Source organism: Saccopteryx bilineata, chromosome 4, assembly GCF_036850765.1.
Source record: "Saccopteryx bilineata isolate mSacBil1 chromosome 4, mSacBil1_pri_phased_curated, whole genome shotgun sequence".
Classification (NCBI taxonomy): Eukaryota; Metazoa; Chordata; class Mammalia; order Chiroptera; family Emballonuridae; genus Saccopteryx; species Saccopteryx bilineata.
This window is the reverse complement of record NC_089493.1, coordinates 240,615,092-240,642,277: the sequence shown is the minus strand read 5'-3', so window position 1 is coordinate 240,642,277 and position 27,186 is coordinate 240,615,092. Positions and strand designations below refer to the sequence as shown.

Here is a 27,186-nt window from a genome sequence, read left to right as displayed (position 1 = left end):
TCTTAGCCTGACCTGTGGTGGCGCAGTGGATAAAGCGTCGACCTGGAAATGCTGAGGTTGCCAGTTCAAAACCCTGGGCTTGCCTGGTCAAGGCACATATGGGAGTTGATGCTTCCAGCTCCTCCCCACCTTCTATCTCTGTCTCTCTCTCTTCTCTCTCTCTTCTCTAAAGTGAATTAAATGAATTAAAAAAATTAAGAAAAAAAAAAACTTTAAAAAAAAAATTTCTCTTAAAAATATTTCTTAAAAAGGAATTTATAATACTATGTTTATTAATAATAATATCAAATTTGGCTGAAACCAACTCTAGACACCTAGACATAATTAGATACCATTCCTACTATCCTTTAAATATTTTCAATGGAGCCTTGAATTCTGAGCCAGCAGAACATACTCTTGTAGTCTACCTGAACCCTTCCCAAGAGTCAGAGCTTCTCAAGACTAAATTTCAGGTTCTGGCAGCCCTAGGTTCAGCCCTAGGAGACTAGGGCTTCAAGTCTCCTAGCTATCAAATGTCCTTGTAGGTAACTCTACAAATCTGTGATTTTCTTAGAATGAGAAACAGTCAACTACTCCCACTTTAATTCAGGAAAAGACATCGACTAGTCTACCTTTCAGTGCTATGAGCACATCTGCCTGCCCTGCACATCTTTTCTCACTCATTGCCAAGACAAATACACAAGATGGAAAAAGGAGAGACTCATTTCAAAGTGTAAGAAAGTTTTTAGAATAAATTTAAAATAATTTAGTCATCTTTTCTGAAATAGTCAATAATAACTTATTGATTTTTCTGGCTATCTTCTAAGTGGATCGAAGTTTTTTTCTGCCACATCTTAAAATTACCTTATGGTTCATGCTCCTGCCCACTAAATACAACAGAGCTCCAATCTCCAATCTAGGATAATTTTGGTAGATGGTTTCAGAATTACCAAGGTACCCATTACCTTTTTTTTTTTTTTTAAAAAAAAAAAGCAATTTTAACTGAATATAAAAATTATATAAAAAAATCCAACCCTGATTATAATACTTATTCACCAATGTACCACTTAGACCTTACAGTGCTGATTTTTTTTTATAAGACCATGGTACCATTAAAATAGAGATTGAGGGTCCCTCTAGAGGTAGGAGTGAATGTTAATTAATTAAATAAAACCACTGTAACCAATTCTGGAAATGGTCTTAAATAAAAAGCATCGGGGATGGCCTATGACACACAGAGACTGTCAGTGCTAGTTTCTCCTATTTTCTTAAACCCCAAGGAGAAAAACAGAGGATGACTTTGGTCCCTGATTGTACCTTCATTTTGTCAGTGCCCTAGATGAGCTTTATGACCCCTTCCTACCTATTGAGTTAAAACTACAGAGTAGAATTCTTTATCAGAGGACTTTTTCAAACTACTGTTCACTGTTTTGAGAAAGACAAATCCAAAGGAGATAAGGTAAATGAAATCAACAGGCTCTTTCATTCACTCAGTAAGTAGATTATGAATGATCTATTAAGCACCTGCTGTATGACTGGCAGTGTGTGAGGTGGTGCTGGCAGAACTGTAAAGGGGGGTTAAAGAGAACACATCTCTCCCACCAGAGTTTGCAACTCCGTGGGGGAGGTAGATGTTGTGGAGAAAACCACGTGAAGAAATGCAAAGTAGCAATGGAAAGTGCTTGGAGGGAGGACGCCCCTGCAAAAGGGCTGACCTGGCCAGAATGAGAAAGTGGTGTAACCTGAGATGTAAAAGACCTAGAGACAGGAACTAGGCAAAGTGAGGGAGGGTGGAGGTTGGGGAAAAGGAGAAGAAAGGATTTGGGATGAAGAAAGCACAGAGGACTGGCAGGAAGGAGCAAGAAGCCCTCCAGGCCCTGGGAGGAGCCAGCGAACGGAGCACACCCGGTGTGTACAGTGAGGCCTGGTGTCTGAGCACCTGGCAGACCCGGTGTGTACAGTGAGGCCCAGTGTCTGAGCACCTGGTAGGCAGGTCAAGGCCAGGCTGCAGATCCCAGTAGGTCAGGGTAGTTGCTTGTTCTTAAATTCTTTCCTACACTTTCATTTCAGTGAGTCAAAACATATGGAAGAAAATCTATTTTCATCTGAAAGTCTGAATCTGTCTTTACTCCTACTCCAGGAAAAAACAAACAAAAACAAAACACTGCAGGACTTTCTTCACTGGAGAGCCTTGGGGTATAAAAATCCACCGGCATCTTTAGTGCAGCATCTGGAAGTCTCTCTAGACTTTGCCTCTGGGGAGGGAGCAGTGTGGAAGGAGAGGGGGGAGGGATTTATTGCCAGAAGCAGAAGAGCATGTTTGGAAACTCTCTGCCCCTACCCTGTTCCTAACGTGGCCGGGACCCAGATGGGGAGGATGCATTCAGGGCAGCCTCCTGCAGGTGGCAGAGGACCCGTGGCTGGGCGGACTTAGGTTATGGTGTGGCATACATTTGGCAAGTATAGGGCACAACCTTTTCACTTTGTCAAGTGCCATTTTTTTTGCTATGGACAGCAGATGAGAGAGGCAATGGATCAGACTGATACAGTTGAGAGGTTTCCCGAGGGGGTTACCTCTGCTGGGGGTCAGCCCTGTCAGTCAGTTTACTGAGGTGAGCCTCAGAACTCCATCACTGCATGCAGTGGGGTGGGAGGGGGTGGACCACGGAGTCACCGAGGCCTCTGTCACTTTGGTTATCTATGACTGGTTCGTGTGGAGCAAGAAAAGCATTTAAGGATTTTTAAAACTGAATGATATGTTTTATCTCATCCTTCCCATTTTCCTGGGCTCTCTTGGCCTTTTACACTACAAATTATCAAATTCATGTTTCACATCATATTTTTCATTTAAGCTGTTCAAAGTCTTCTTTGCCACACAAACTGTAATTTTCCTCTCTTTCTAAATCTTACAAGTGGGTGAAGAAAGATAGCCTGGTTTTTCTCCTCACCTTATTTTTTATTTATTTTTTAAATAATACCCCAAAGAAAGAAAAATCAAATATTTTGAGAACACTTAATACTTTTCAAAAGAGGGGAAAAAAATACAGTTTATTTTTATTACCCTTGGAAGTTTCATTTCTATGAAATTCCCTTTCCTGTGATTCCATTGAGCCCTCCATATTGGAGCAATCATTATTTGTTCCAAACCTTGATCAGAATGAGTCTTCTGGTCACTTTAAAGTTGTGACGGCCACTGGCCCAGGACAGCAGAGAAGTGTAACTATTTAAAAGCTGCCTTTCCATTTTTGTGTGATAAGGTGGGTTATAAATAAGTAAACCTAATAAATAAACAAACACACCATAGAATAATCTCTTTTGTATATTTAGATGCAAAAATAAAGTGATGGGCTTAGAAGTCGAGCTGTGACTGCTGTGTTAAGTACGGCAAATACTGTGTTTTTCTCTAAAGATGCTATGAATCTTACTGGTAACTATCAATAATAATTCTCTGGGAACTTTTAATTTTATTTAATGCGTATCTTTTCTGTGGCAACCTTCTAAGATGTAACATTCTGCAGGATGTTCAGGGCCCAGACAATATATTTTAAGCAAGTCTTCTACCCACTTGCCATCAATCACCTCTTCTTTCTGACCTCTTTCTGTCACATCATTCCGCCCTCACTTGTGTAATAACAAAGTGGCGCCCCACAGCACTGAATTCACTGGCACGGCCAGTTCTGTTCTTAAAGCAGTCATTTACAGTTACAAAGAAGTGGGCGCAGGGAGTGATTTATAGTATGAGGAGCCAGAAGGTAAGGACTGTCTCTAAGAATGTCAAAGACTATCTCTAAACCAAAGAGAACAGAGAAGTGAGGATATAATGTTGGTGAGAATTGTTTTTAGACTCAAAAAAAATTTTTTTTTCTGAACTGAGAAATAGGGAGGCAGAGAGACAGACTCCCGCATGTGCTCAACCATGATCCACCTGGCAAGCCCACTAGGGGGCGATGCTCTGCCCAGCTGAGGTGTTGCTCCTTTGCAACCAAAGCCGTTCTAGCGCCTGAGGCAGAGGCCATTGAGCCATCCTCAGTGCCCAGGCCTACTTTGCTCCAATGGAGCCTTGGCTGTGGGAGGGGAAGAGAGAGACAGAGAGAAAGGAGAGGGGGAAGGGTGGAGAAGCAGATGGGTGCTTCTCCTGTGTGCCCAGACTGGGAATTGAACCTGGGACTTACACAAGACGGATCGATGCTCTACCACTGAGCCAACTGGCCAGGGTAGACTCAATTTTATCAGCCATCTCAAGCCAAATTATATTTGGTTAATATAATTGGTTGCCATAATCCTCAACTTAGTTTACATATATAGACTCTATAGACAGCATTTGTGAGGATATTTTAAACCATACACCATAGCTCTGCTGGGTATATAAAAATTAGCAGGACTCTTTCTTTCTTCCCTTGTTAATAGCCTGAATCCTGAGACATGAGTATATCAGCTTTTGTGACCATTTTCCAACCCAGGGACGCAGTCTTTTCTATTGCTGACAGCTCTAGATGTTAGAATACTTTTTTGTATATTGAGCCCCATATCTGTGCCTTGCAGTATTCACTCACAGTTCCTAATTCTGTCTTCTGGAGCCCCCTCTACTTTTTGATATCTATGAATGATAAATGTGGCTCCCTCTCTTTTCTCTGGCCTCCTAATGGAATTGTCCAGGGATCAATCTGGGTAATTTCCTTTTCTGCCTGGAGAGTCTCATGACTTTCAATAGCACTGATATGCTGATGATGCTCATATTTATATCAACAGCCACGTCCTTGCTCCTGAACTTCAAACATATACACCCTTCTTCCCACATATTGTCTCCCCTTGGATGTCTAACAGGCATCTCAAAATCAATAAGGCCTAACCTTCTGCTCCCAAAGTCTCCCCATCTCAGTAAATGTGAACTCTATCCTTCCCATTGGAGCTCTCCAACCCCCACTCCTACCTGCCTTCCTGCCTTCTCACTGCACTCCAGCCAGCCAGCCTCCTGTTGGACCTTAAAGACACCAGGCTTGTCCCTGCCTTACGGGTGGGTGCTTTGTCCCTTCTACTTGGAATGTTCTTTCCCTACACATACACATGGCTTACCTCCTCCCTCACCTCATTCAAGCATTTGCTCTACGTTCCCTCTTGAGTGAAGCCTTCCCTGGTCACCCTGTTTAAATCGCAGCCAGGCTCCCGGGACTTCCTACTTATTCTCTTTCCCAACCCTATATGCTCCCAGGGAAACCATCACCCCTTTGCATCTAATTTAGACATTCATTTTGTTTATTATTTTTCTTCTTCCACCAAAATGCACCTTCCTTAAAGAGAAGAGTTTTGTTTTGTTTTTTCAACTGCTACATCTCTAGCACCTAGAACACTGCCTGGTGTGAAATAGTTCAATGAATATTTATTAAGTAAAAATTAAAAAACCCCAAACATCTGCACAACAGAAATTCCACAGAATATGTTGTGAGCTCAGTACCAGACTAATGCAAAAACTCCAAGATATTAATTTTCCTCTAGATTTCAAACTCCCAAGACAGCTTAAAATAAGCTCAGAGTCAATCTGCCAAGTCCTGTCCTTGCAAGGTCAAGACTAAACGAGCAATGACCTTTCCTCACCGTCCTGTATCTGTCCCCAGCCCCACTTTTCCCTCTACCTGGCACTTGTTCTTTGGATCAGGCACTGAAGCATGCCTCTTGGACAGTCAAGGATGGCTTGGGGACACAGCCTAACTCAGGGATAAAGAAGGGCTGTGGTCAGGAGCAGGAGCTGGATCTTAGTGCCCTATACCCACCTGCTTAGCATTCTCTTTGTCCCTCTCACCTTCCCTGCTCCCTCCTTACTCTCAGCAAGCCTCAGGGGCCCCAACTACACACACACCAACCTGTTAGGAAGAATGTTACAAAAACTGCAGTAGATATTTTACTGTGTATTTAATTCTTCTAGTTTTTATAAAGTTCATAGAAAAAAGAAAGCCATCATTAGGAATATTTAATTAATTCTCAGGTGAGTTCATCCCTTACTTAATTTGATTTGATACTCTTATTATTGTACTTTAGCTATTTAGTCTTCTAGAAAAGAATAAAAACATAACTCTTATGAAACTACTCTGAAAGCTTGAATTTTATATTTACTTCCTTTATTTTATTTAAATGTTCCTAGATTTTTCATATTAGGGTGTGTTCTTGTGGTGGACATCTCTACTCTCTGACTGTAGATTGTTGAAAAATTGCCTTTGATTGTGGTATAGTGAACATAATAGGTTATTTCTTTAAACCATTACAATGTGGCAGCAACATTGGATGATCACTACAATGTGAGACTATTGCAAATGCCAAGAGATAATAAATTCCTAACAGCTCTGGACCCTGAAAACAGAATTTGAATAAATAGACTGGTAGAAATAGAAAGTATAAACATACACAGTTCAATTAATTAAATTTATGAATTAGATAATTAGAATTAGAAATATTTTTTATTTAACTCATCACAATAATAGTTTCTTTTCGACTGTAACAGCTTATAGAGTAGTCCCTTGGACAACATGAGCATGAACTGCACAGACCCACTTATGCACAGATTTTTTTTCAATTAATTTCAATTAACTTATGCACAATTTTTTATGCACAACTTATGCATTAATTTTTTTCAATTAATTTTAATTTTTTTCAATTAACTTATGCACAATTTTTTTCAATTAATAAATATAATCCTTATAATTTTCTTAATAATATCTTCTTTTCTCTAGCTTACTTTATTGTAGGAATACAGCATATAATACATATATAAAATACATGTTAATTGATTGTCTATGCGATCAGTAAGGCTTCCTATGAACAGTAGATTATCAATAGTTAAGTTTTGAGGAAGTAAAAGTTATACAAAGATTTTCAGCTGCAGTTAGGGGTTGGTGCCCCTAACCTCTGAGTTGTTCAAGGGTCAACTATACATCTTTATTATCATTGGCATGGGTAGGCTTGAACAACAACAGACTTCAAGTGTTAAGTATCTAAACCAGTGAAGACATTTTGGTAGTAATATTGCATGGTTACCTTTATCAGGAAGAGCTCATTAATTAAAAGTTATGGCCCAATTTTTTTTTAAATCTATTTCTTTTCTCAATAAGATGTTGAGAATTTCTTTAATGTTGAACTTTTCATGGACTATTTCAGAGAATTAGTCATTGATTTCATCACAAATTTTAATTTTCTGGCCTGGATTTTTATTTCAAAGGGGCACATTTAAACATGCAGCATCTGTGATTTTCATTTTGCGACTAATAGGAGAATCCCCTGCTATTACCAGCCTGGGGTAAAGGGTTTAATGAATGAGACTGAATGAGTGGGTTTTCCTTTTTTTTTTTAATTTGTTGACAAATGACAAATGCTATAACATAAACTCCCATTTATCAGGATACAAAAGGATAATTGTCTAGGATGTATCACTCATATAAGCAGGAAATAAGCTCACATCTTCCCTCTCTGTCAAGTATATGGGCCTCAGATATTTCAGGTTAAATGTAAAGGCATGTTGCCTGCAGCATGACAGTAATTCACACCAGTCTTGTACTTGGATCTCATTTCCAAATGATTCTATAAATGTCCATTTATACGTACCAAACCAATGACAGTACTTATATTTGGTGAGAGAGAAAAAAGGTGAACCTCACAGGGGATTTTAATCTGGTCCATAAACGGTCTAATTACAAGACAGATAAACAGAAATAGCCATTATTATATTAAATTTTTAAAAATTCAGAACTCTGCCTCTTTCCACCGTTCTAGGTCATCCACTCCCTTTGCCCTGGTGTTACTGTGACTTCTGTTTTTCCCGAACTCAGCTTTTTCATTTTTTCTGTGTTACTATACACAGGTATATTTTTAAAATCCTGCCCCCTCATTTACTCCCACTTTGAGGTAATATTTTAGTGTATTTCCTTTGGGTCAAGAGAATGTATAAATATGGCTCTGTCCCTGGCTGGATAGCTCAGTTGGTTAAAGCGTTGTCTTGATGTGCCAAGGTTGTGGGTTCAATCCCTGGTCAGGGCATATTGAAGAATCAACCAATGAATTCATGAATAAGTAGAACAAATTGATGTTTCTTTTTCTATCTCTCTTCATCTCTTTTCTCTCTAAAACCAATCAATAAATTAAAAAACAGAATATACAAATAAATATTTACTTATATATAATATAATTCAGATGGTGCCATTGTAATTCAATACATTGAACTTGATTTTGACTTCCAAGTCTATCTCAGCCTACAAGTGAGTCCATGCATATGTTTAGTGCTTCACAGTCCACGAAGCACTTTTATTTCCCATCTCAGTTTTCTCCCCTGCTCTGGCCCTACTTTTCTTGCTTCTTTCTTCTTCTTTCCTTATAATATAGCAAATGACTACTTTCTGGCAAGCCTCTATGTATATAGCAGAGTGGAAGGATTATCCTGACCACATTCAACCATTCGATTTCCTCTTTCCCCATTATACAGCCGCTAGGGCATTATGGATATTTTCAGGGGAAAAAATAGTAAATGGAAAAAAGCCTTCATTGTAAGGTGGCATTATCTGTAGGACAAGCTTGTTTATGGTAAGGAAACACATCTGATAAAATATTTTTGCAGCCTGACCAGGCGGTGGTACAGTGGATAGAGCATCGGACTGGAATGTGGAGGACCCAAGTTCGAGACCCCGAGGTCATCAGCTTGAGCGCAGGCTCATCTGGTTTGAGCAAGGCTCACCAGCTTGGACCCAAGGTCGCTGGCTCAAGCAAGGGGTTACTCGGTCTGCTGAAGGCCCCCCAGTCAAGGCACATATGAGAAAGCAATCAATGAACAACTAAGGTGTCGCAGCGAAAAACTAATGATTGATGCTTCTCATCTCTCTCCGTTCCTGTCTGTCTGTCCCCCTCTCTGATTCGCTCTGTGTCTGTAAAAAAAAAAAAAAAAAAATTGCAAACATTTTATATCTAAAATTAAATGATTGGATTTAGGAATAGGTTAAATACATTATCTGTGAGAAGCTGTTTATGGAGTGTCAATAAACTGTGTGTAGATTCCTGACATGAGGACAAGAAAGAGCATTTACAATAACTTTCTAATTTGTCTTTTTTGACCTTTTCTCCTCAAACCCATCCATCATAATGCCTTGTTAGGATATTTATAAAATACAGATTTGATTTAAAAATATGAGGGCTGTGATTAAGAATCTTTGATAGATCACTATAACACACCAAAGCCAGTCTGAATTGTTAAACTAATATACAGATTCTATGAAAATATGGTCTAGCCTACCTTTCCAAGTCTATCTGTATTCTCTGTACCAAGGAGTCTATGTTCCAGTCATGCAAAGTGACAAAGTAACAAATAGAAATTGCTAGCCTGGCCTATTGTGGTGCAGTGGTTAAAACGTTGACCTGGAACACAGGTCACTGGTTTGAAACCCTGGGCTTGCCTGGTCAAGGCACTTATGGGAGTTGATACTTTCTGCTCCTCCCTTGCTTCTCTCTCCCTTCTTTCTCTTTCTCTCTCTCTCTCTTTCTCTCCTCTCTAAAATGAATAAAATCTTTAAAAAATATTTCCAGATGCTAGCACTCTTTTCTGACATTTCCTTTGTCTGCTGACAAAAAATGCCTGTGGTCACCTCCTCTTGTTAAATTCCTACTCATCTTTCAATGTCCAGCCCAAATGCTCCTCCACTGTGAAGACCTCTCTAAGCAGGATTAATTACTCCCTCCTCTCTGTACTCTTTGGCTTAGATAAATATAAAATGTACCACAAACTTTATAAACTTTGATTTATTGTGTACAGGTTTTTCTTTTATAGCCTATGAAATCCTTGAAAGGTGAGACCATACTGTATTTACTCTTGCAATCTTAGTGCCTAAAATGAAGTCTATTAGACAGCCAATGTTCATTTTATCGATGAATGAATCATTCATTCATAAAATTACCATTCTTTAATGCTATAAAAAACTGCTCTTAGCACTATTATTAAAGCCCTTGGAAAGTTGCTGCTCTCTCTTAGTCACAGAAGAAACTCTGAGAGGTCACTAATATAATCAATCTCTTCCTGATCTTCCCGTTTCAGGGCTGTTCAGTTCTCAGGGAATTGCTCCAAACAATCCTCCTCCTAGTAATACTTGGTGTTTTCTATTAGATAACTAAATTACTCTTCAGATTCTTTTGTGAAATCCTTAATTTGTTTTACCATTCTTTTTTCAGTTCTCTTTCAATGTTTCTACCAAATGGTCAGCAATTAGTAATCAGAAATGAGCAATTGCACTTGGCACATTGTACTAAATTCAGTGTTCTTTTTTTATCCCATACTTCTAGAGATCAGGAGGCATGAAATAAATACAGGAGGACAAATAAAGACGTACGAATTAGAGAAAGGGAAAGTGCATATGGCACTATTGGAAGAGAAGAGCCGTGGACAGGTTGTCAGCTAACAGCACTAAGGAAAACAAAATATATAAAAACAAAACAAGAAGATGCCTATAAGGATCATGGTGTAGCACAATGACTTTCATTTGTTTTTTTCTAGGAATGGGATCTTACTCATAGTTTGTGGTTCAGATAGCCAGCTGTCTAATGCAATAGTCATCTTTAGTAACAGAACCCTAAATCCACTTGAGGTAACAACATGTCCTGTTGGAGGACATGTTGCCAGCTTCTGTCAGTATGAAGGCTGAAACTAATACTGGCCAATAAGATGTAAGTAGAAGTGTCATGTGAGGCTGCAGTAAGCCTATTTAACAGTGCAAAGGTACACTCTTTTAAAATATCTTCTACTTCTTGTTGTGTAGAATGCAGATGTAATGACTGATTCCAAGCAGTCATTTTTGGACCACGAGAAAGCATACTAAGAAATAGTAGAGCAAGACAGAAAAAGCGTAGACCCCTGGCACTAAGATCCATCACATGTGCCATGGCATAGCTGTGGAACCCACCCGGATTACCTATCTCTAGGCTTCTACCATGAGAGAAATCCACTTCTATTTTGTTTAAGCCATAGCATTTTGATTTTTCTGAATTTACTCCTAATTGATAAAGTACTCTTGTCCTCAAAGAGCTTAAGAGCCAGAACAAAAATATTTGGCACAATGTATAGATCTAACAGAAATATAAATACACTTAATTCTGTGTAATTATTGAATTTATGAAAAATTGAGCAGCAAGGAAATAATATTTTTTATATATAGTACAAGGAAAACTAGTTAAAAGCAAAATTATAAGATGATTATGTGAACATATAAACATGAAGAAAGGAGAGAAAATGCATGAGGTTACAAATATTGACTATAGAGACTTAAATTTTTACTTTAATAACCAAGTAGTACTTTAGAGATTTAAAGAAAAATAGAAAGCATTTTAACTAAAAACAGTAACTGATAAGTATTTCTATAAATGAAAATTATATTGATTTATCTATATTGCTTTTAAAAGAAGAAATTTTACAGTTCTGTTTATAGGCCCTTGGAATCCTATGTTCTCATCTCTGTTCCACTATTAGATGTGCAATCTGGGGGATATCATACTCGTTGGACCTTAGTAAAATGTGAATGTTAATAAATAAACTTGAAGGTTTCTTCCAGAACTTAAATTCTGTAAATTTATTTATACATTTGTTTCAGTGGATGTCATTCTCCAGTCTGATTTTCGTGAATTAAGAAGTTGTTCAAATGTGTTAGTTATGTAGCTTTTATGTGTCTATTTTTGGTGACAGGGAAGAATAAAACAGTTAACTCTAAATACCGCTCTTTTCCTATATTTCCATAATGGCATTTCCATTGTATTTGTTAAGGTGTCATACTTTTTTGGTTTACACGTCTGTCCCCCTATAGACTGTGAGCCCCTTAGCTGGGACTGAGAGCTGGAAATATGTCTGTCTCCCAGGTGCCAAGCACTGGCTTGAATACAGCAGGTAATTTTGCTGAAGAGATAGATGACTGAGTAAAGAAAGATTTGTGTGAAAAGATGATGATCCTAAAAGATTATGTGGGCTAGCCTGACTAGGCAGTGACGCAGTGGGTAGAGCATCAGGCTGGGATGCAGAGGACCCAGGTTTGAGACCCCGAAGTCACCAGCTTGAGCGCGGGCTCATCTGGTTTGAGCAAAAGCTCACCAGCTTGGACCCAAGGTCGCTCGCTCAAGCAAAGGGGTTACTCGGTCTGCTGAAGGCCCGCGGTTAAGGCATATATGAGAAAGCAATCAATGAACTAAAGTCTCGCAACAAAAAACTGATGATTGATGCTTCTCATCTCTCTCCATTCTTGTCTGTCCCTGTCTATCCCTCTCTCTGACTCTCTCTCTGTCCTTGTAAAAAAAAAAAAAAAAAAAGACTATGTGGGCTAATACTGTGACTGATAATTTGTAATCTTATCTCTTTTCTAGATTAAGATTTTAACTGATTTGTGACATATTCATTAGGCATGACACATTTAGAAATTTATGATAATTTTTACAAGCATTAGGATGTTGCCAGATTAAGTCAGCCAACCAGAATAAAGGGTGAGTCCTATGCTGGCCTGGATGAACAGCTACTGTTCTGTCTCTCGACTGTGGACTGTACACATGGTGCCTTTAGGCCACTCTGTGAGATCGGACCAGGGGATGTGAGGACTGCTGCATCACCTGTCTCCAGAGACTGGGGACTCTGGCGGGGAAGCCACACCTGAGGCTCTTATGTAGATAAGGCTAAGCCAGTGCCATCAGTGAGAACGAGGGACAACCCTATTCTCTTTGCTGTCTTATATACCATCTAGATCAGTGGTAGTCAACCTGGTCCCTACCGCCCACTAGTGGGCGTTCCAGCTTTCATGGTGGGTAGTAGTGGAGCAACCAAAGTATATATAAATAAAAAGATAGATTTAACTATAGTAAGTTGTTTTATAAAGATTTATTCTGCCAAACTTAGCAAAAATCTGACATAAAGCACTTGGTAAGTAATTATTATTATATGCTTTAACTTGCTGTAACTCTGCTTTATAAATTTTATAAAGTGAAGTTACTTCCCTACTTTATAAATCACCATTACTGTGGAACTGGTGGGCAGTTAGATAATTTTACTACTAACAGAGATACAAAAGTGGGCAGTAGGTATAAAAAGGTTGACTACTCCTGATCTAAATTAATGACACATGCTCTTCTCATGTAATCTTCCTGTAAAAGCAAATAAGGAAAGTAACAAAGAGCTCATGGCTTTAATTCCAAACACAAACAAAGCTGTTTCTCTGTCTTCTTCCCCAGTGATGGTCCTTCTACTCCTGAGTGGGTCCAAGAGTAGCTACTGCCCAATAGGCAGATGCAGAGCACCCAGTCCTTCTACCCTCGGCCTCCTGCGCCCCGGCTGTTTTAACAGGGTTGCCTAAAACTGACACCACAGAACCCCTCAGGAAGAACAAGAGGGGGTCTGAGTATCATTTCTATGTGCCTTGTGGAGACTCGCATCAAATTGTAAGCATTTTAAACAGAGATATTAGAAGTTAAAACAATCAGGACAGTAAATAAAAATAGATCTCAAATAACAATCACAATAAAATATCAGTACTAAAGAGCATACCGCAATACCCTGGGGTTCCACACACTGTCTTCATGAGCACTTGATGCTCCACAATTTTAGAGAGTCCAAAATCAGCTAACAACACAAGAAAAAAAATTAACAAAGTAAGTTATTTTTCTTAGCTTTCATAAAATGACAGAATACTTCTGCTATTCAAAATAAAACTAACATACTTGTTTGTTTTTGTATTTGACAAAGGATAGATGTAGATGGGGACCAGTCACCAGGGATAGAAAACTAAAAAAAGTAGTAATAATTTAAGTCTTGCATTAAATTGAAGAAAAATATGACCCCTAAATATATTTTATACTTGTCTCTATAATTCCCATCTTTTCAGAAATAAGCTATTTTCTCTTGAAGTAATAGTTGCAATAGATATATTTTGTTAAATATTAAGTCTAAGATTTATTAAACAAACTCTAAAAGACAATATAGAATTAGTGATATAATCCAAAAATTCTAATTTATTGAAATAAATTAAAATAAAAAAATACACTCATAAAGGTCAAACAGGTAATAGAAACATCAAAAGGTTCATTCTTCTTCAAACTAATATCATGCCCTACACTATCTGACGGATAAGAATTTACACTCTTGTATGAGGAATATGACTTTTTTTTTGCCAAAATCCTTTTTATTTATTCCTCAGAATCTTACCTAGATAAAACATTATCAAAAGTTGCTACCATTATGGTCTATTTGCTGGGCTACATCTGTCTCACTCAGGAAACACCAGGAAACCTTTTAAGGCCATTCTTCAAGAGAAGCAGGTGCAGCACAGATGCCATTTTCGACTTCAAAGACAAACCCAGTTTTCCACGGAGGTGCCCGATGCTTATCAGAGAAAGCAGCAGGAAGTCCTTCAGAAAGAAAGGCTCTCTTGCCTAAATTAGTATCCATCTATCCATTTAAAGACCTTTCTTTAGGGATAAAATCTTTGAAAGTGATGTCCGAGGAACCGGGAGCCTCCCTGCTGTCCACCGCCTTCAACCCTAATTATGAGAACAAGCCAGCAGCCCAGCAGGACTGCAGTATTTTTTTCTTTAGGTTCTTGAATTTATAAACACATAATGTTGTTTGAACTCTACCATGATCTGTATAACTTGATTTTCAAAGGTGTTAACACTTGTGAATTCAGTGAACTCCTCAGATTAGCATTATAAAAGGTAGCACCAAGAGAGCAATGTCTTTCAGAGGGTTTAATTTTTAAAATTTAAAACTCTGTACAGGCAGAAAAAACTCTGTACAGGCAGATTCCACTATGCACAAGCCATCTAAACATATATATATAAATATATTATATATTACTATATATTATTTATATATATATATATTTGCAAATAAAGCTTTTCTTTGGAAGGCACATGGAAAGTAATATTTAATATCCTTTTATAAAAAAAATGCTGATTGAAAAATCTTTTTGGGTAGATCAGAATTTCCCAAAGTTCATCTTTATAATTTTTCAAAATGCCTATTCAGAAAAAATAAGGTTTCCACAGTCAAATAAGGTTTGGGGTAAGCCCTACAGCCCACTCCGTACTAGATGTCAGTGTACACATTAGCATTTTTGAGGTTTGGAGAAAGTCCTTAAGAAATAAACTTCTAGTTCAAGTGGGTCTTTTCTAACTTATTTGATCAACCTTAGCACCTCCACAAACCACTTCCACCTTCCCCACAAGGGAATTATTTGCTCTTGCCTGCTCAGCTGAGAAGCCAGCATTCTGTGGACTGCACTTTGGAAAACACAGATCTCTGTTCATATAAACAAGTGACACAGAGCCTAAATTCACTGATAGGTAGTATAAACATCTTGTGTCAAAGTTCTTGATCATATAAAATTAAGCTTCACTCAAACTGTGGAATAAAAGTAAATAACCAAAAAAGAAGTGTTATGTGATCTGTGATTTTCTTCTATATAAACGTGCACAAAAACACAAGGTCACCTCCTGAAGTTCCTGTTATTTCCCAGGGTGGTAGCAGCACTAACTTTGGGCACTAATTTCAGATACATATTTCAAGAAAGCGCACAGACTTCCAAAACTATGCAGTATTCCTTTATCAACAACTAACATTCAAGGAAATTGAATGGAGGTGATATTGGGTGAAGCTATACTTAAAAATTCCATAGAATAAATTTCTTCTGCTCTGGTAACAGAGGTCATAAAATATCAGGGTAGCCTGACCAAGTGGTGGCGCAGTGGATAGAGCGTCGGACTGGGATGCGGAAGGACCCAGGTTCGAGACCCCGAGGTCGCCAGTTTGAGCGTGGGCTCATCTGGCTTGAGCAAAGAGCTCACCAGCTTAGACCCAAGGTCCCTGGCTCCAGCAGGGGGTTACTCGGTCTGCTGAAGGCCTGCGGTCAAGGCACATGTGAGAAAGCAATCAATGAACAACTAAGAAGTCGCAATGTGCAACGAGAAACTGATGATTGATGCTTCTCATCTCTCTCCATTCCTGTCTGTCTGTCCCTGTCTATCTCTGCCTCTGTAAAAAAAAAAAAAAAAAAGAAAAAAAAAAAAGAAAGCAATCAATGAACAACTAAGGTACTGCAACAAAGACCTGATGCTTCTCATTTCTCTTCCGTCCTGTCTGTCCCTATCTATCCTTCTCTCTGACTCTCTCTCTGTCTCTGTGAAAAAAAAAAAAAAAAAAAAAATCAGGGTATGTCCTCACCGATTTTGAGTGGTGCGTCTGGGGCTGGAGTTGCATAGAGAAGATTCTCTGGTTTGAGATCACGATGCACAATCCCGTTTTCATGTAGGTACTAAACAAGGAATACAAAGAAATAACATTCATGTAAGTATTATATATTTATGGTTCCAACATTTATATTTACTATTTTCAGAACTATCATAATCTTTACTAAATTATGTGATTTAACAACATACACATATTACAATTGAAAAATAAATACCATAAAGAAAATATGTTTTAAACTATATACATCATTCTAAAATAGCTTATATATAGTTACTTAAAAGTGAAATGCCATTTAAATGATACAGAATCAACTGCCAGAAATAAAATAATTACCTCTCAAAGAATATCAGTTGCAGTTCTCTTTATGCATATAAACTCAAATTGGTTAATTATTATTATAGTCAAGGTGTTGTGCCTTGAAATTTGTCTGGTTTATTATCTGAAAAGCACAATTGTATGTGCCATCTTATAAATTCAAAACCATGGCAAAGACTTCAAATTCTTGTTTTAACAGACATTTAGAAGTGAGTAATTATTATAGAGAGCACATCCAACCCATGACTATGTGCAGCTCTCTCCTCTCACTGACTCAGGTATTTCCTCTTGACCCATTACCATCCCTATCTGTATTGTTCTTGCCTTTAGCCAGGCTACATACACATTTTCCTCTTGACTAGCTTAATCAACAGCTCCCCTACAGCCCATGCTCCACACTGTCACAAGAGTCTTTTTTCTTTTTTTTAGGTTAGAGTAGGGGAGATGGTGAGGCAGACTCCCACATGCGCCCCAAATGGGATCCACCTGGCAATTCCATCTGGAGCTGATGCTTGAGTACTGAGCTATTTTTAGCACCTTAGGCTGATTCGCTTGGACCAACCAAGCTATCCTCAGCACCCACGGACATGCTTGAATTAATTGAGCCACTGGCTGTAGGAGCAGAAGAGGGAGAGAAGAGGGAGAGGGGGAAGGGGAGAAGCAGATGGTTGCTTCTCCTGTGTGCCCTGACTGGGAATTGAACCCAGGACATCCATACTCCAGCCGACACTATATCCACTGAGCCACTGGCCAGGACCAAGAGTCATTTTCTTAACATGCAGATCTAGTCACATCACTCCCTGCTTCCCCTTGCTTTTGGCAGGAGTAGCAGCAGCGATGTAACATTTGACTTTGTACCTCCAGCAGGGCTCACAAACTCTGCAGACAGTAAGGTACTATAAAAGAATGGGGGAAGCTGGAAGAGTGCACAATGAGAGGGAGGCATGGAAAGCCCTGGGGACTGCCTCTCCCTGGAGAGAACAGGAAGCCTGAGGAGGCGAAGCGACTCGGGTTCAGCCGGCTGTCGACAGGTAGGAATGCAGGCCCCGTGTTGTGAGCTCTTCAGATTTTTCAAGACAAGGTAGAAATCCATATTTTTTGATGCAAAATATTCCCAATTTTAAATGTTGGCAGTAAACTTTTAAACCCTGTACAAGCCAGAAAAACACTCTGCAGCCTCTGATTCTTGCTCTGGAATTTGAAACAGTCCTTGACATTCAGTAGATATGCAATAAAAAATTGTTAAGTACCTGAATATAATTATTTTTTCTAACTCCACTTCTTAAATTCTTACTGAGGTTGGGCCACTAGCCTTCTCTTTTGCTATAAACTCTCTTTGACTGTCTACATCCTTCCCTTCAGCTACTTTTTATAGCCTCCAAAAAGTACATGTGTGTAAAAAAAAATGGTGTGTTGGGACTGTAATTAATTTTAAGTTTTTATTATATAAAATTTAACTATAAAAATTATATATTACTTGGGTGACACATTTTTTAAAAATAAATTTATATAACTGGCAGGCATTTCTTGTTTGCTTACCCTGAATACAATCCATCTGCCACAAAGGATGTGCTCTGAATGTGAATAAATCCAGTTGTTGGTGACTATGTCTGGTCTCAGATTAACTAAACCAACTATGCAGTTACACTGCTAGCAGTGGAAGAATGTGAAGATCACTCCATGGCAGTAACCGGACAAAATATTCTGGCTCAAACCTGTTCCTCGAGCTCCAGGACGATTTACCCGCCTGCCTGAGTCTCGCTTCCAGCGGGCTGTCTTACAGGTACCTTCAGTTTGACATGCCTGAAACTGAACTCCTGACCTTTTCCCAGCCAGGTTCTTTCAGTTTTTCTCATCTCAAAATATGGTAACTCAGTCAACTCATCTGTTCAAGTCAGAAACTGATTTTCTCCCTCCATCCAATTTGCTGCCCTCCGTTCCATTCACAACACAGTGCTCTTGATTCTAACTCCAAAATGTCTCCTGAACCGCCCTGCCCCTCTCCATGTCACTGTCATGGTCTCAGGTGGATCAATCCCAATGGTTCCTTAATTATTCCTTGGATTTCCAGCATGCCCATTCGGCAGCACAGGCCATTTCTCCTCCTCGGGAAACTCTTCAGTGGTTTCCTGTTACTTTATTTGGGCTTCAAGTCCTCGGTCATGTGGCTCCTGCCTCCCCCTCCAGCCTGGTGGAGTACTCTGCCACTTTCCCTTCTACTGTTCTGTTCTACCCACGCTAACTTCCTTTCAGTCCCTCCAAAGCCCTAGTCTCTTTCCCACCTCGGATCCTTGTCCAGTTGCCCTCTCTTATTGGAATGCTTTTCTACTCCTTTTCACCTGGCCAGCCCTCCTTACCCTCAGGATACAACTACAATGTCAATTTTTCAGGGAGGTTGTACCTGTCTCTCCAAACTAACATATGTACCCACTCCATATGCTCTCACTGGTTCTCCTTATTTTTCTTCACAGCACACCTATTCCTTTGCAAGTTTTATGTTTGGGATGTCGCCTTCACCAGACTGGAAACTGTACAGACGAGGACATTTTTATCTGGTTTCCCAGATTCCTAGTGCCTGGAGCTAAGGATGTACTCAATAAATACTTTTAGATGATTAATAAATCACTCAATTTTCCTTTTGAGAAACTGAAATAGCTATTGGTATAATAGGCATTTTAAAATTCATTTTTCAATATTAATTTGTAATAGAAGATCAATGTTTGTGCTTACATTGTAGCAGTAAGTTCCAAAGCAATACCACTTTGATACATTTAGCTGTAAGAAGGCTTGGCATCCATGTGCTTATGAAACGTACTGTACTTATTGTTAATAATACTTAGTCACCTCAAAGATGCTCACGGGGTATCAGTTAGATGAGTTAGATTTACAGCATCATTTTGAGAAAAGCCGAAACCCACTAAGAACATTTTAACTGATGACAAGGCAAAAAGGCTTCATCTTTGAAATGACATTTTGAATAATTACATAATCAGTCTTCGTTCTTCTGTAGTAACATTAAGTCAATAGTTACAGCTGAATGAGTTTCTTCACATCCTTTGAAGTTGATCTGAGTATCATATGTAGCAGATGCCTCAGGGGATTTTGGGTAATGGCAGCTGAAAATTCATCTGTTCGTTTTCTCTTCAGGTTCCTTCATGTTGGTAACACGTGCAAATCGGACTTACCAGTGTAATAAAACGGAACTGAGCAGTGACTCGGCCAGCTGTAATAGCACGACAGCGGGCAAGCACGGGCGCCCGCTGACGCCGGAGGTGAGCCTGAAGATGGCTGGGCCTGCTGCTCTCCCTGTAGTAACGTTCCCAGCTGTGCACTGTTGCTTTCGGTTGAGGGTGTGTCCTTGAAGTCTGGATAAAGCAAAACCTTGCTGAAAAATGCATGTTGGAGTAGCAGTATCATGATGAAAGTGAGCAGGATGCTAACAGCCGAAAATTCTGAATGCCCTGGGAGGAAGCCTGTGGTGTCACATTAGAGTCATTGCTGAGGGGCAGGTCACAAAGAACAGAGACTCCAGGTCTTGTTTCTGGTTTGGGTACGAGTCTTCTGGTATCCAAAGTCAGCATGGGAGAATATGGATACTTTCAATAGGTCAGAAATCCATTTTCCTGTCAGAAAACAAGTACAGGTTTCCAAGTATGGTCTGTACAACACTAGTGTTGTCATTCACCTGTACTATTCTCCTGAGATTCCACTCAAAACCTAAAATATTTGCTCACCTAAGACTTTAGTGAAATACTTATCATTGCTTTCAATAGCAATTATTAAGTGAATGTTTATCATATTAAATTGGGCACTATGCAAAAAAATTAATGGAAAAAAGTACTGTGCCTTGATTTAAATAGATGTCTCAAACTGAGAGAATACAAAAAGTATAAAGAAAACTGAAATAATTTACATGTAATCAACAAATAATCAGTATATAAAATGTACTTGTATATAAGATTAGAGCAAGTGCATGTTGTGAGCCAGCTTCCAAAGGGGTTATTGAGAATATTTAGAGGAGAAGCATGTGGTAATTTCATTCTCTTATAGTCTCTTATATAATGTATGTGTTCAGATTTGAGAAGACATGAGATTTAGGACTAGGAGCTATAAGGACTTTTGACCAATTCAATGGAGGCAGTATATAGGAGATAATGCATAGCTTGAAATAAAGTCCAAAAATAATCTGTAGTTACAGAGAAAGAAGCAGCAAATGCATCTTTATAATGAGAAAGAAGAAATCCAGTTGGAGCACAAGAAAATCCAAGGGAGCTCCTGAGTCTACATGCTCTGGTCCAGTAGAGTCTGTGGTCCACAGAAAGGCAGAGCTCTGTTTTCTGGGGAAGCTGATTGGGCAGGATTGAGGATAAATGTAGAAAGCACTCCATCCACAGACAGCGAGGAGCTTCTTCATAGGGATGAAGAAGCCAGAAGAAACATGATGAGAGATGACTGTGCTTCAGACTATAGTCCGTGCTTTATACAACCCGTTGAGTGCACAATTGGGATGTGTTACAGAAAGAAAGTTTTTGGATACAAGTGAAAAGTATATTACATATGGCAGAGTGAAAAACCTGTCCATTTTACTTGGAAAACACTTATATCCACAGATGTGTAAATGGTTCTTAAATCAAATATGTATTAAAATAGAATGTGGTATTTAAAAAACCACCCAAACATATCTTACCATTTGGTCTTTCAAAAATATGCATTCACCCAAAACTCAAACTCTATTTTAAGCAGAAAAAGATAATTCTGATGCTTTGAATTCAGGAGTGTCTAGACACGTAATTAAACTCTCTCTATGGTCCTAACAAAAACTGTGTTAGGGTGTAATGAAAGCTACTGCATACCAATTTAGTTTAATTACAGCTATACTGTGTTCTATGGGCTGTGTGTGGTTAATTGATAAAATCTCAGTAGTTAATAAGATAAAGCTTGAATCTCTCTAAAAATCAAACAGGACAAAAAAGAATGAGTCATTAAAAAAAAAGAGAAAGAAAACAGTGTTCTGAGCACAGTTCTCTTATCAGAAAGAAAAATTAAACAGCATGAATTAGCTTTTCTCTACTCCTTAGAAAATTTAAAACCAATAGACTTCAATTTAAGTAAGAGCTCATAGTGAACATTTTACTTTTGGGTCATATCTGCTGTGGAGACCTGCCACTACTTTTCTCTTTATTCTTGAACCCTATGATGCCTTCGGAATTGTCAACAGAATATATGAGAAAAGCAGTAGGTGACCATCTTCCATGACCAGATCAACAGGCATGATTAGGACTGACTGGCTATGAGGTCTGTGGTCAGCTTTGGTCTGTAGAGCATCTCAGGGCTGGAGAAATCCAAACTAGGCAAAGCAGCCAAGTTCTGGGGCCTCTTAGGCTTTCTCATTATTTCCAAGTCATCTATGATGCCTCCTTTTTTCTCACTTGGATTGGCCAGTCATAATTCCACCTCCAAAATATATCTCATATCTACTCTTTTCATTTACATGGTCACTGCTTTGTGCAGTCCTTTAAATCCTCTATGGGCACTATTACCATGTGCCTCTAATCATCCCCATACATCCCTACACCAAGGTCACCTTTCTAAAAACAGATGAACTCATGTCAATCCTCTAGTTTAAAAACAAAAACAATTCACCTTTAAGGCTCTTCATTGCCTAAAAATTAAGGTCTAATCTCCTCAATATAAAAATTAAAAGTCCTTTAAAATTTGTCCCCAGTTTCTGGCTATGCATCATCCTGGGATAATACTTCCCAGGCACTAGCCATGTAGTCTTATTTACTGTTCCTCTGTCATGCTGCTCATATTCCTACTTGGTTCCTAGGTAATAGTAATCTCTCGTGTGCCAAATTGCATTTTATTATTTATTTATTTATTTATTTATTTATTTATTTATTTTTAGAGAGAGAGAAAGGGAGAGTGAGAGAGAGAGAGAAAAAGAGAAAAATATCAATTTGTTGTTCCACTTATTTATGCATTCATTGGTTAATTCTTATATGTGGCCTGACTAGGGATCGAACCTGAAACCTTAGCATATTGGTATGACACTCTAACCAAATGAGCTATTGGCCAGGGCAAACAATGGTTTCTTATAAAATATTACTCATTCAAAATGCTCTTCCAGAATCTTGACACTCCCCATCTACTAAGTGGGTTCTAATTCTTCTCCCTTGAATCTGGTCTGTAACTTGCTGGTAAGCAACAGAATGCAGTGGAAGTGAAAATGTGTGACTTCCAAGGTTAAATCATGAGTTATTGCAGCTTCTACTTTGTTTGCTAGATATTCATTTTTATATGAGCTGCCATGTAAAATGTTTATTCTAAGGTCATTACTCTGTCAGAATATTGGATACCATGAAGAAGCTTAGTTGTTTCAGTTGACATCCTCTGCTGAAGTCCCATATAACAGACATCATCAACTGCTGGACATGAGTGGAGACATGTCTAAATGAGTCCTGCTTCCAGTCATCAAACCCTCAAACCTTGAGTCTTCCCAGCTAAGACTCCAGATATTATGGAGTTCAGATAACCAAATAAATAAAATATTAGAACTAGCTGAGCTAGGACAAGGACCAGCTCCTAATATCTTTATATTAGAATAGATATCCTATGTCTATCCCAGTTCATAACCTTGTGTGGCTTTGCGTTCAAGAAACTTAGAGGACTCAATCACCCTACTTTTCATTTAAGGCGATGTCAATAGCTGCCCTTGGACTGCAGGCTGGGAAGTGAAATACAAGCTAAATTGGTCACTTTCATTCTTCAGTGCACAACCACATTTACTTTAGTATTATAGGTCTGCTAGTGATGGGTTTTTTAAAGTTGTTAATGACTAACAATCTTTATGTTGCCTTCATTTTTGAAAGCCATTTTCACTGAGCTTTGAATATCAGTTTGCTCTATTTTCCCCCCTTACAATACTTTTTATAATTTTTTAAATCATTATTCAGTAAGAGGAGGGGAGGCAGAGAGAGGCAGACTCCCACGTGCACCCCAACTGGAATCCACTTGCAATGACCTTCTAGGGCCAATGTTCTGCCCATCTAGGGTGTTGCTCTGCTGCTCAGCAACTGAGCTCTTCTTAGCACCTGGGGAAGAGGCCATGGAGCTATCCTCAGCACCCAGGGCCAACTCACTCCAATTGAGCCATGGTTGTAGGAGGGGAAAAGAGAGAGAGAGAGAGAGAGAGAGAGAGAGAAGAGGGGGGAGGGGTGGAGAAGCAGATGGGTGCTTCTCCTGTGTGCCCTGGCCGGGAATCAAACCCAGTAAATCTACATGTTGGGCCAATGCTCTACCACTGAGCCAACTGGCCAGGGTCTACTTTGATGATGTTATCCCATTGCCTCTTATTTGCGTTTTGATAAAAAATTTAATGTCATCCTTATCTTTGTGCTTCTAATAGAATGTCTTTTGTTCCTCTGATTGCTTTTATGTTATTTTGTTTATATTTGGTTAAGAAAATTTAGTATGATATGGCTCTATCATTTTCTTTATGTTCCTTGTGCTTGAGATTTGTTAAGATTCTTGGATGTGTGGCTTTATAAGTTTTATCAAATTTGAAAAATTGTGCATATTATTTCTTCAAGTATAACACTATTTCCAATCATTTTCCAATGACTATAATTATACATATATAATATGTAAGTATAAATATATATATTATATCCATAACTTAATGATGTTCTCTTCATTTTGTTTTCAGTCTTTTTTCTGTGTTCCACATGTAATAGCTTTTTAATACTGTTTTCAAGTTTACTTTCTTTTGTTTTGTATATGTCTAATCTGCTGTTAATTCCATCCTGTATATTTTTCATCTTAGATGTCGCAGTATTCACCTCTAGATGTTTGATTTCAAGCATTTTTGTATATCTCCATGAATTTAATATCTCTAATCTTTCCTCAACCTTCTCGAATATGTGGAATACAGTTATATTTAGTTGTTTTAATGTCTCTATATACCAGGGGTCAGGAACCTACGGCTCACAAGCCAGATGTGGCTCTTTTGATGGCTGCATCTGGCTCACAGAAAAATCTTTAATAAAAAAAAAATAACGTTAAAAATATAAAACATTCTCATGTATTACAATCCAATCATTTCCTACCGCTCATGTTCATGGTTGCGGGTAGCTGGAGCCAATCAGCTGTCTTCTGGGACAACACCAAATTTTTATTGGATAATGCATAATGTACACGGGTCATTGTATGGCTCTCACGAAATTACATTTTATTTATTTATTTTTATTTATTCATTTTAGAGAAAAGAGACAGAGAGAGAGGGAGAAGGGGGAAGGAGCAAGAAGCATCAACTCCCATATGTGCCTTGACTGGGCAAGCCCAGGGTTTTGAACCAGCGACCTCAGCGTTCCAGGTCGATGCTTGATCCACTGCGCTACCACAGGTCAGGCTATGAAATTACATTTTAGAATATGTGGCGTTCATGGCTCTCTCAGCCAGAAAGGTTCCCTGCTCTATACTATTTATTTCAGTTGTGCCACTTCTAAGTCTGTTTGCATTAATTGGTTTTTCTGCTGCTTTCATCCAGCCTCACATTGGATGTGTTTTTTGCATGCATTTCTCATAATTTTTGACTGGGTAATAGATTGTGATTTTATCCTGTTGAGTGCTGGACAAATACAAATGTATTTGTGATCTTCTTTAGCCTTGTTCAGGATGTAGTTAAGTTATACTACTTGAAAATAGTTTGATCCTTCTGAGGTTTGCTTTTAAACTTTGTTCATTTGTCCACTCTGTCTTGGAAACACAAACTTCTCATCTCTGTGTGAGTTGCAAGCCTTGTTACCTCTAATTTGTGGTTCTTTCCCAGCCTTGGATAGTTCACTCACACTCATGTGCTGGTCCTTAGTCAGCTGAAGACCATGCATGGCTGGGGGTTGGGGAGGGTGGGGAATCTGTGGTTTCCAAAGATCTCGTTCATGAAGCTGTCTCCTCTCTGGTGTGCAGCTCTGTGACCTCTGGCCTCTTTGGTCTCTCTGACTCTCTAATCTGTCTCATCTCAGGAGACTGGTGGTTTCCTCTTGGTTTCTCCTTCCCTCTATCTCCTTATATGGCAGCCTTGAAATTCTCTTCAGGCAATTGTAGGGCTCATATTTTTAGCACTCCATTCATCAGGGATCACCATCCTGGGCTGCCTGATGTCTAATGTTTGTTCCATATTTTTTGTCTGGTTTTTATTGGTTTCAAGGAAAAGTATTACGTAGTTCCCTTTTAGTCCATCTTGAACAGAAACAAATATTGCAAATGTTACTCCAGACATTTTAAATGTTTCCTAAATAATATTTTACTTGACACCTAAAATTGAAATTATCCTCAGTATTTCAGACCACTTTGAACCTATTACTTCTACGGGTGTACCAGTAAATGCAGTTAACACTATTAAAGAAAGAATGATAATTGGAGAAACCCTAAACTTAGTTCAATATCGATCAAACCCTACACTTAATTCAATATTGATCAAAATTTCAGCTGTATTGATCTATAAGGTTCTGAGGTTTCCTATAATGGCTAACAATCTCAGCTTGCTTCCTTGTTAGAAAGAATTTCTTCCTTTTTTGTGGACTGAGGGGAGTGCTTGAGATTAGTGCCAGATGTGAGATGGATCCAAAGTAGAGACACAAAGATAAAAATCATAGTGAGTCAGGCAGTAGTACGAGGCTTGGAGATAATCCTCTTAATAATTCTTAAATCTATAAAATAGATAAATCAATATTTTAACCTTATAGGCCACATTTCTTATTCTACTATTTATATAATATTTACATAATTTAGGAAATAAATCTTTTAAAATTTAGTAACAAAATCAAAATTTACCAAATAAAAAATTCTAAATATATAGAAGGTATAATTATTATATAAATATATCATTAAAGCAACCTGTTTAAATATTTATAGGAGAAATTAGATGAAAGCTTACTAAATTTCAGATACTAGTAGTAATAGTTTATTTAGTAATTAAAATACTTCAGAGCGCCTGACCAGGCAGTGGTTCAGTGGATAGAGCGTCAGACTGGGATGCCGAGGACCCAGGTTCGAGACCCCAAGGTTGCCAGCTAGAGCATGGGCTCATCTAGTTTGAGCAGAGATCACCAGCTTGAGCCCATGGTCTCTGGCTTGAGCAAGGGGGTCACTCAGTCTGCTGTTGTCCCCTGGTCAAGGCACATATGAGAAGGCAATCAATGAACAACTAAGGTGCTGCAATGAAGAATTGATGCTTCTCGTCTCTCTTCGTTCCTGTCTGTCTATCCCTATCAGTCCCTTTCTCTGACTCTGTCACACACACACACACACACACACACACACACACACAAAAGAACTTCAGCGTGATGCTTCAGAAAACTATAAAATAAATAAACTTTGCCTATATATTTTGGTTGTTCAGAGACTGCCTATATTCTATGACAGAGATTTTCAATCAGTGTGCCATAAGAAATTTTAAAACATGCAATGCGTAACTATTTAGTCAGGGGCATTGACTTCTTTTCCCTGATAGTCAAATAATAAATAAAATAACAACAGCCAAATACAACAGTGGCTTTCTGGTGTGAGTGCCCATCTTGAACCATAAATATATATAATAGAGTTGCACCTTATTGGTCACATCACAGAAGATTGCCTCTGATTGGTTAATATTTGGT

At 38.6% G+C, this 27,186-nt stretch overlaps 1 protein-coding gene across 1 annotated transcript in view; it reads right to left on the bottom strand.

Annotated features, from left to right (window-relative positions):
* Positions 1-27,186, bottom strand: part of CAMK4 (calcium/calmodulin dependent protein kinase IV) — a 343,324-nt gene that overhangs the window by 18,676 nt on the left and 297,462 nt on the right. The window contains exons 8-9 of the mRNA XM_066274026.1: positions 16,187-16,277; positions 13,514-13,588 (exon numbers count right to left, since the gene is read on the bottom strand). Coding sequence (XP_066130123.1) covers positions 13,514-13,588; positions 16,187-16,277 — 166 coding nt within the window. The remainder of the gene's footprint in view (positions 1-13,513; positions 13,589-16,186; positions 16,278-27,186) is intronic.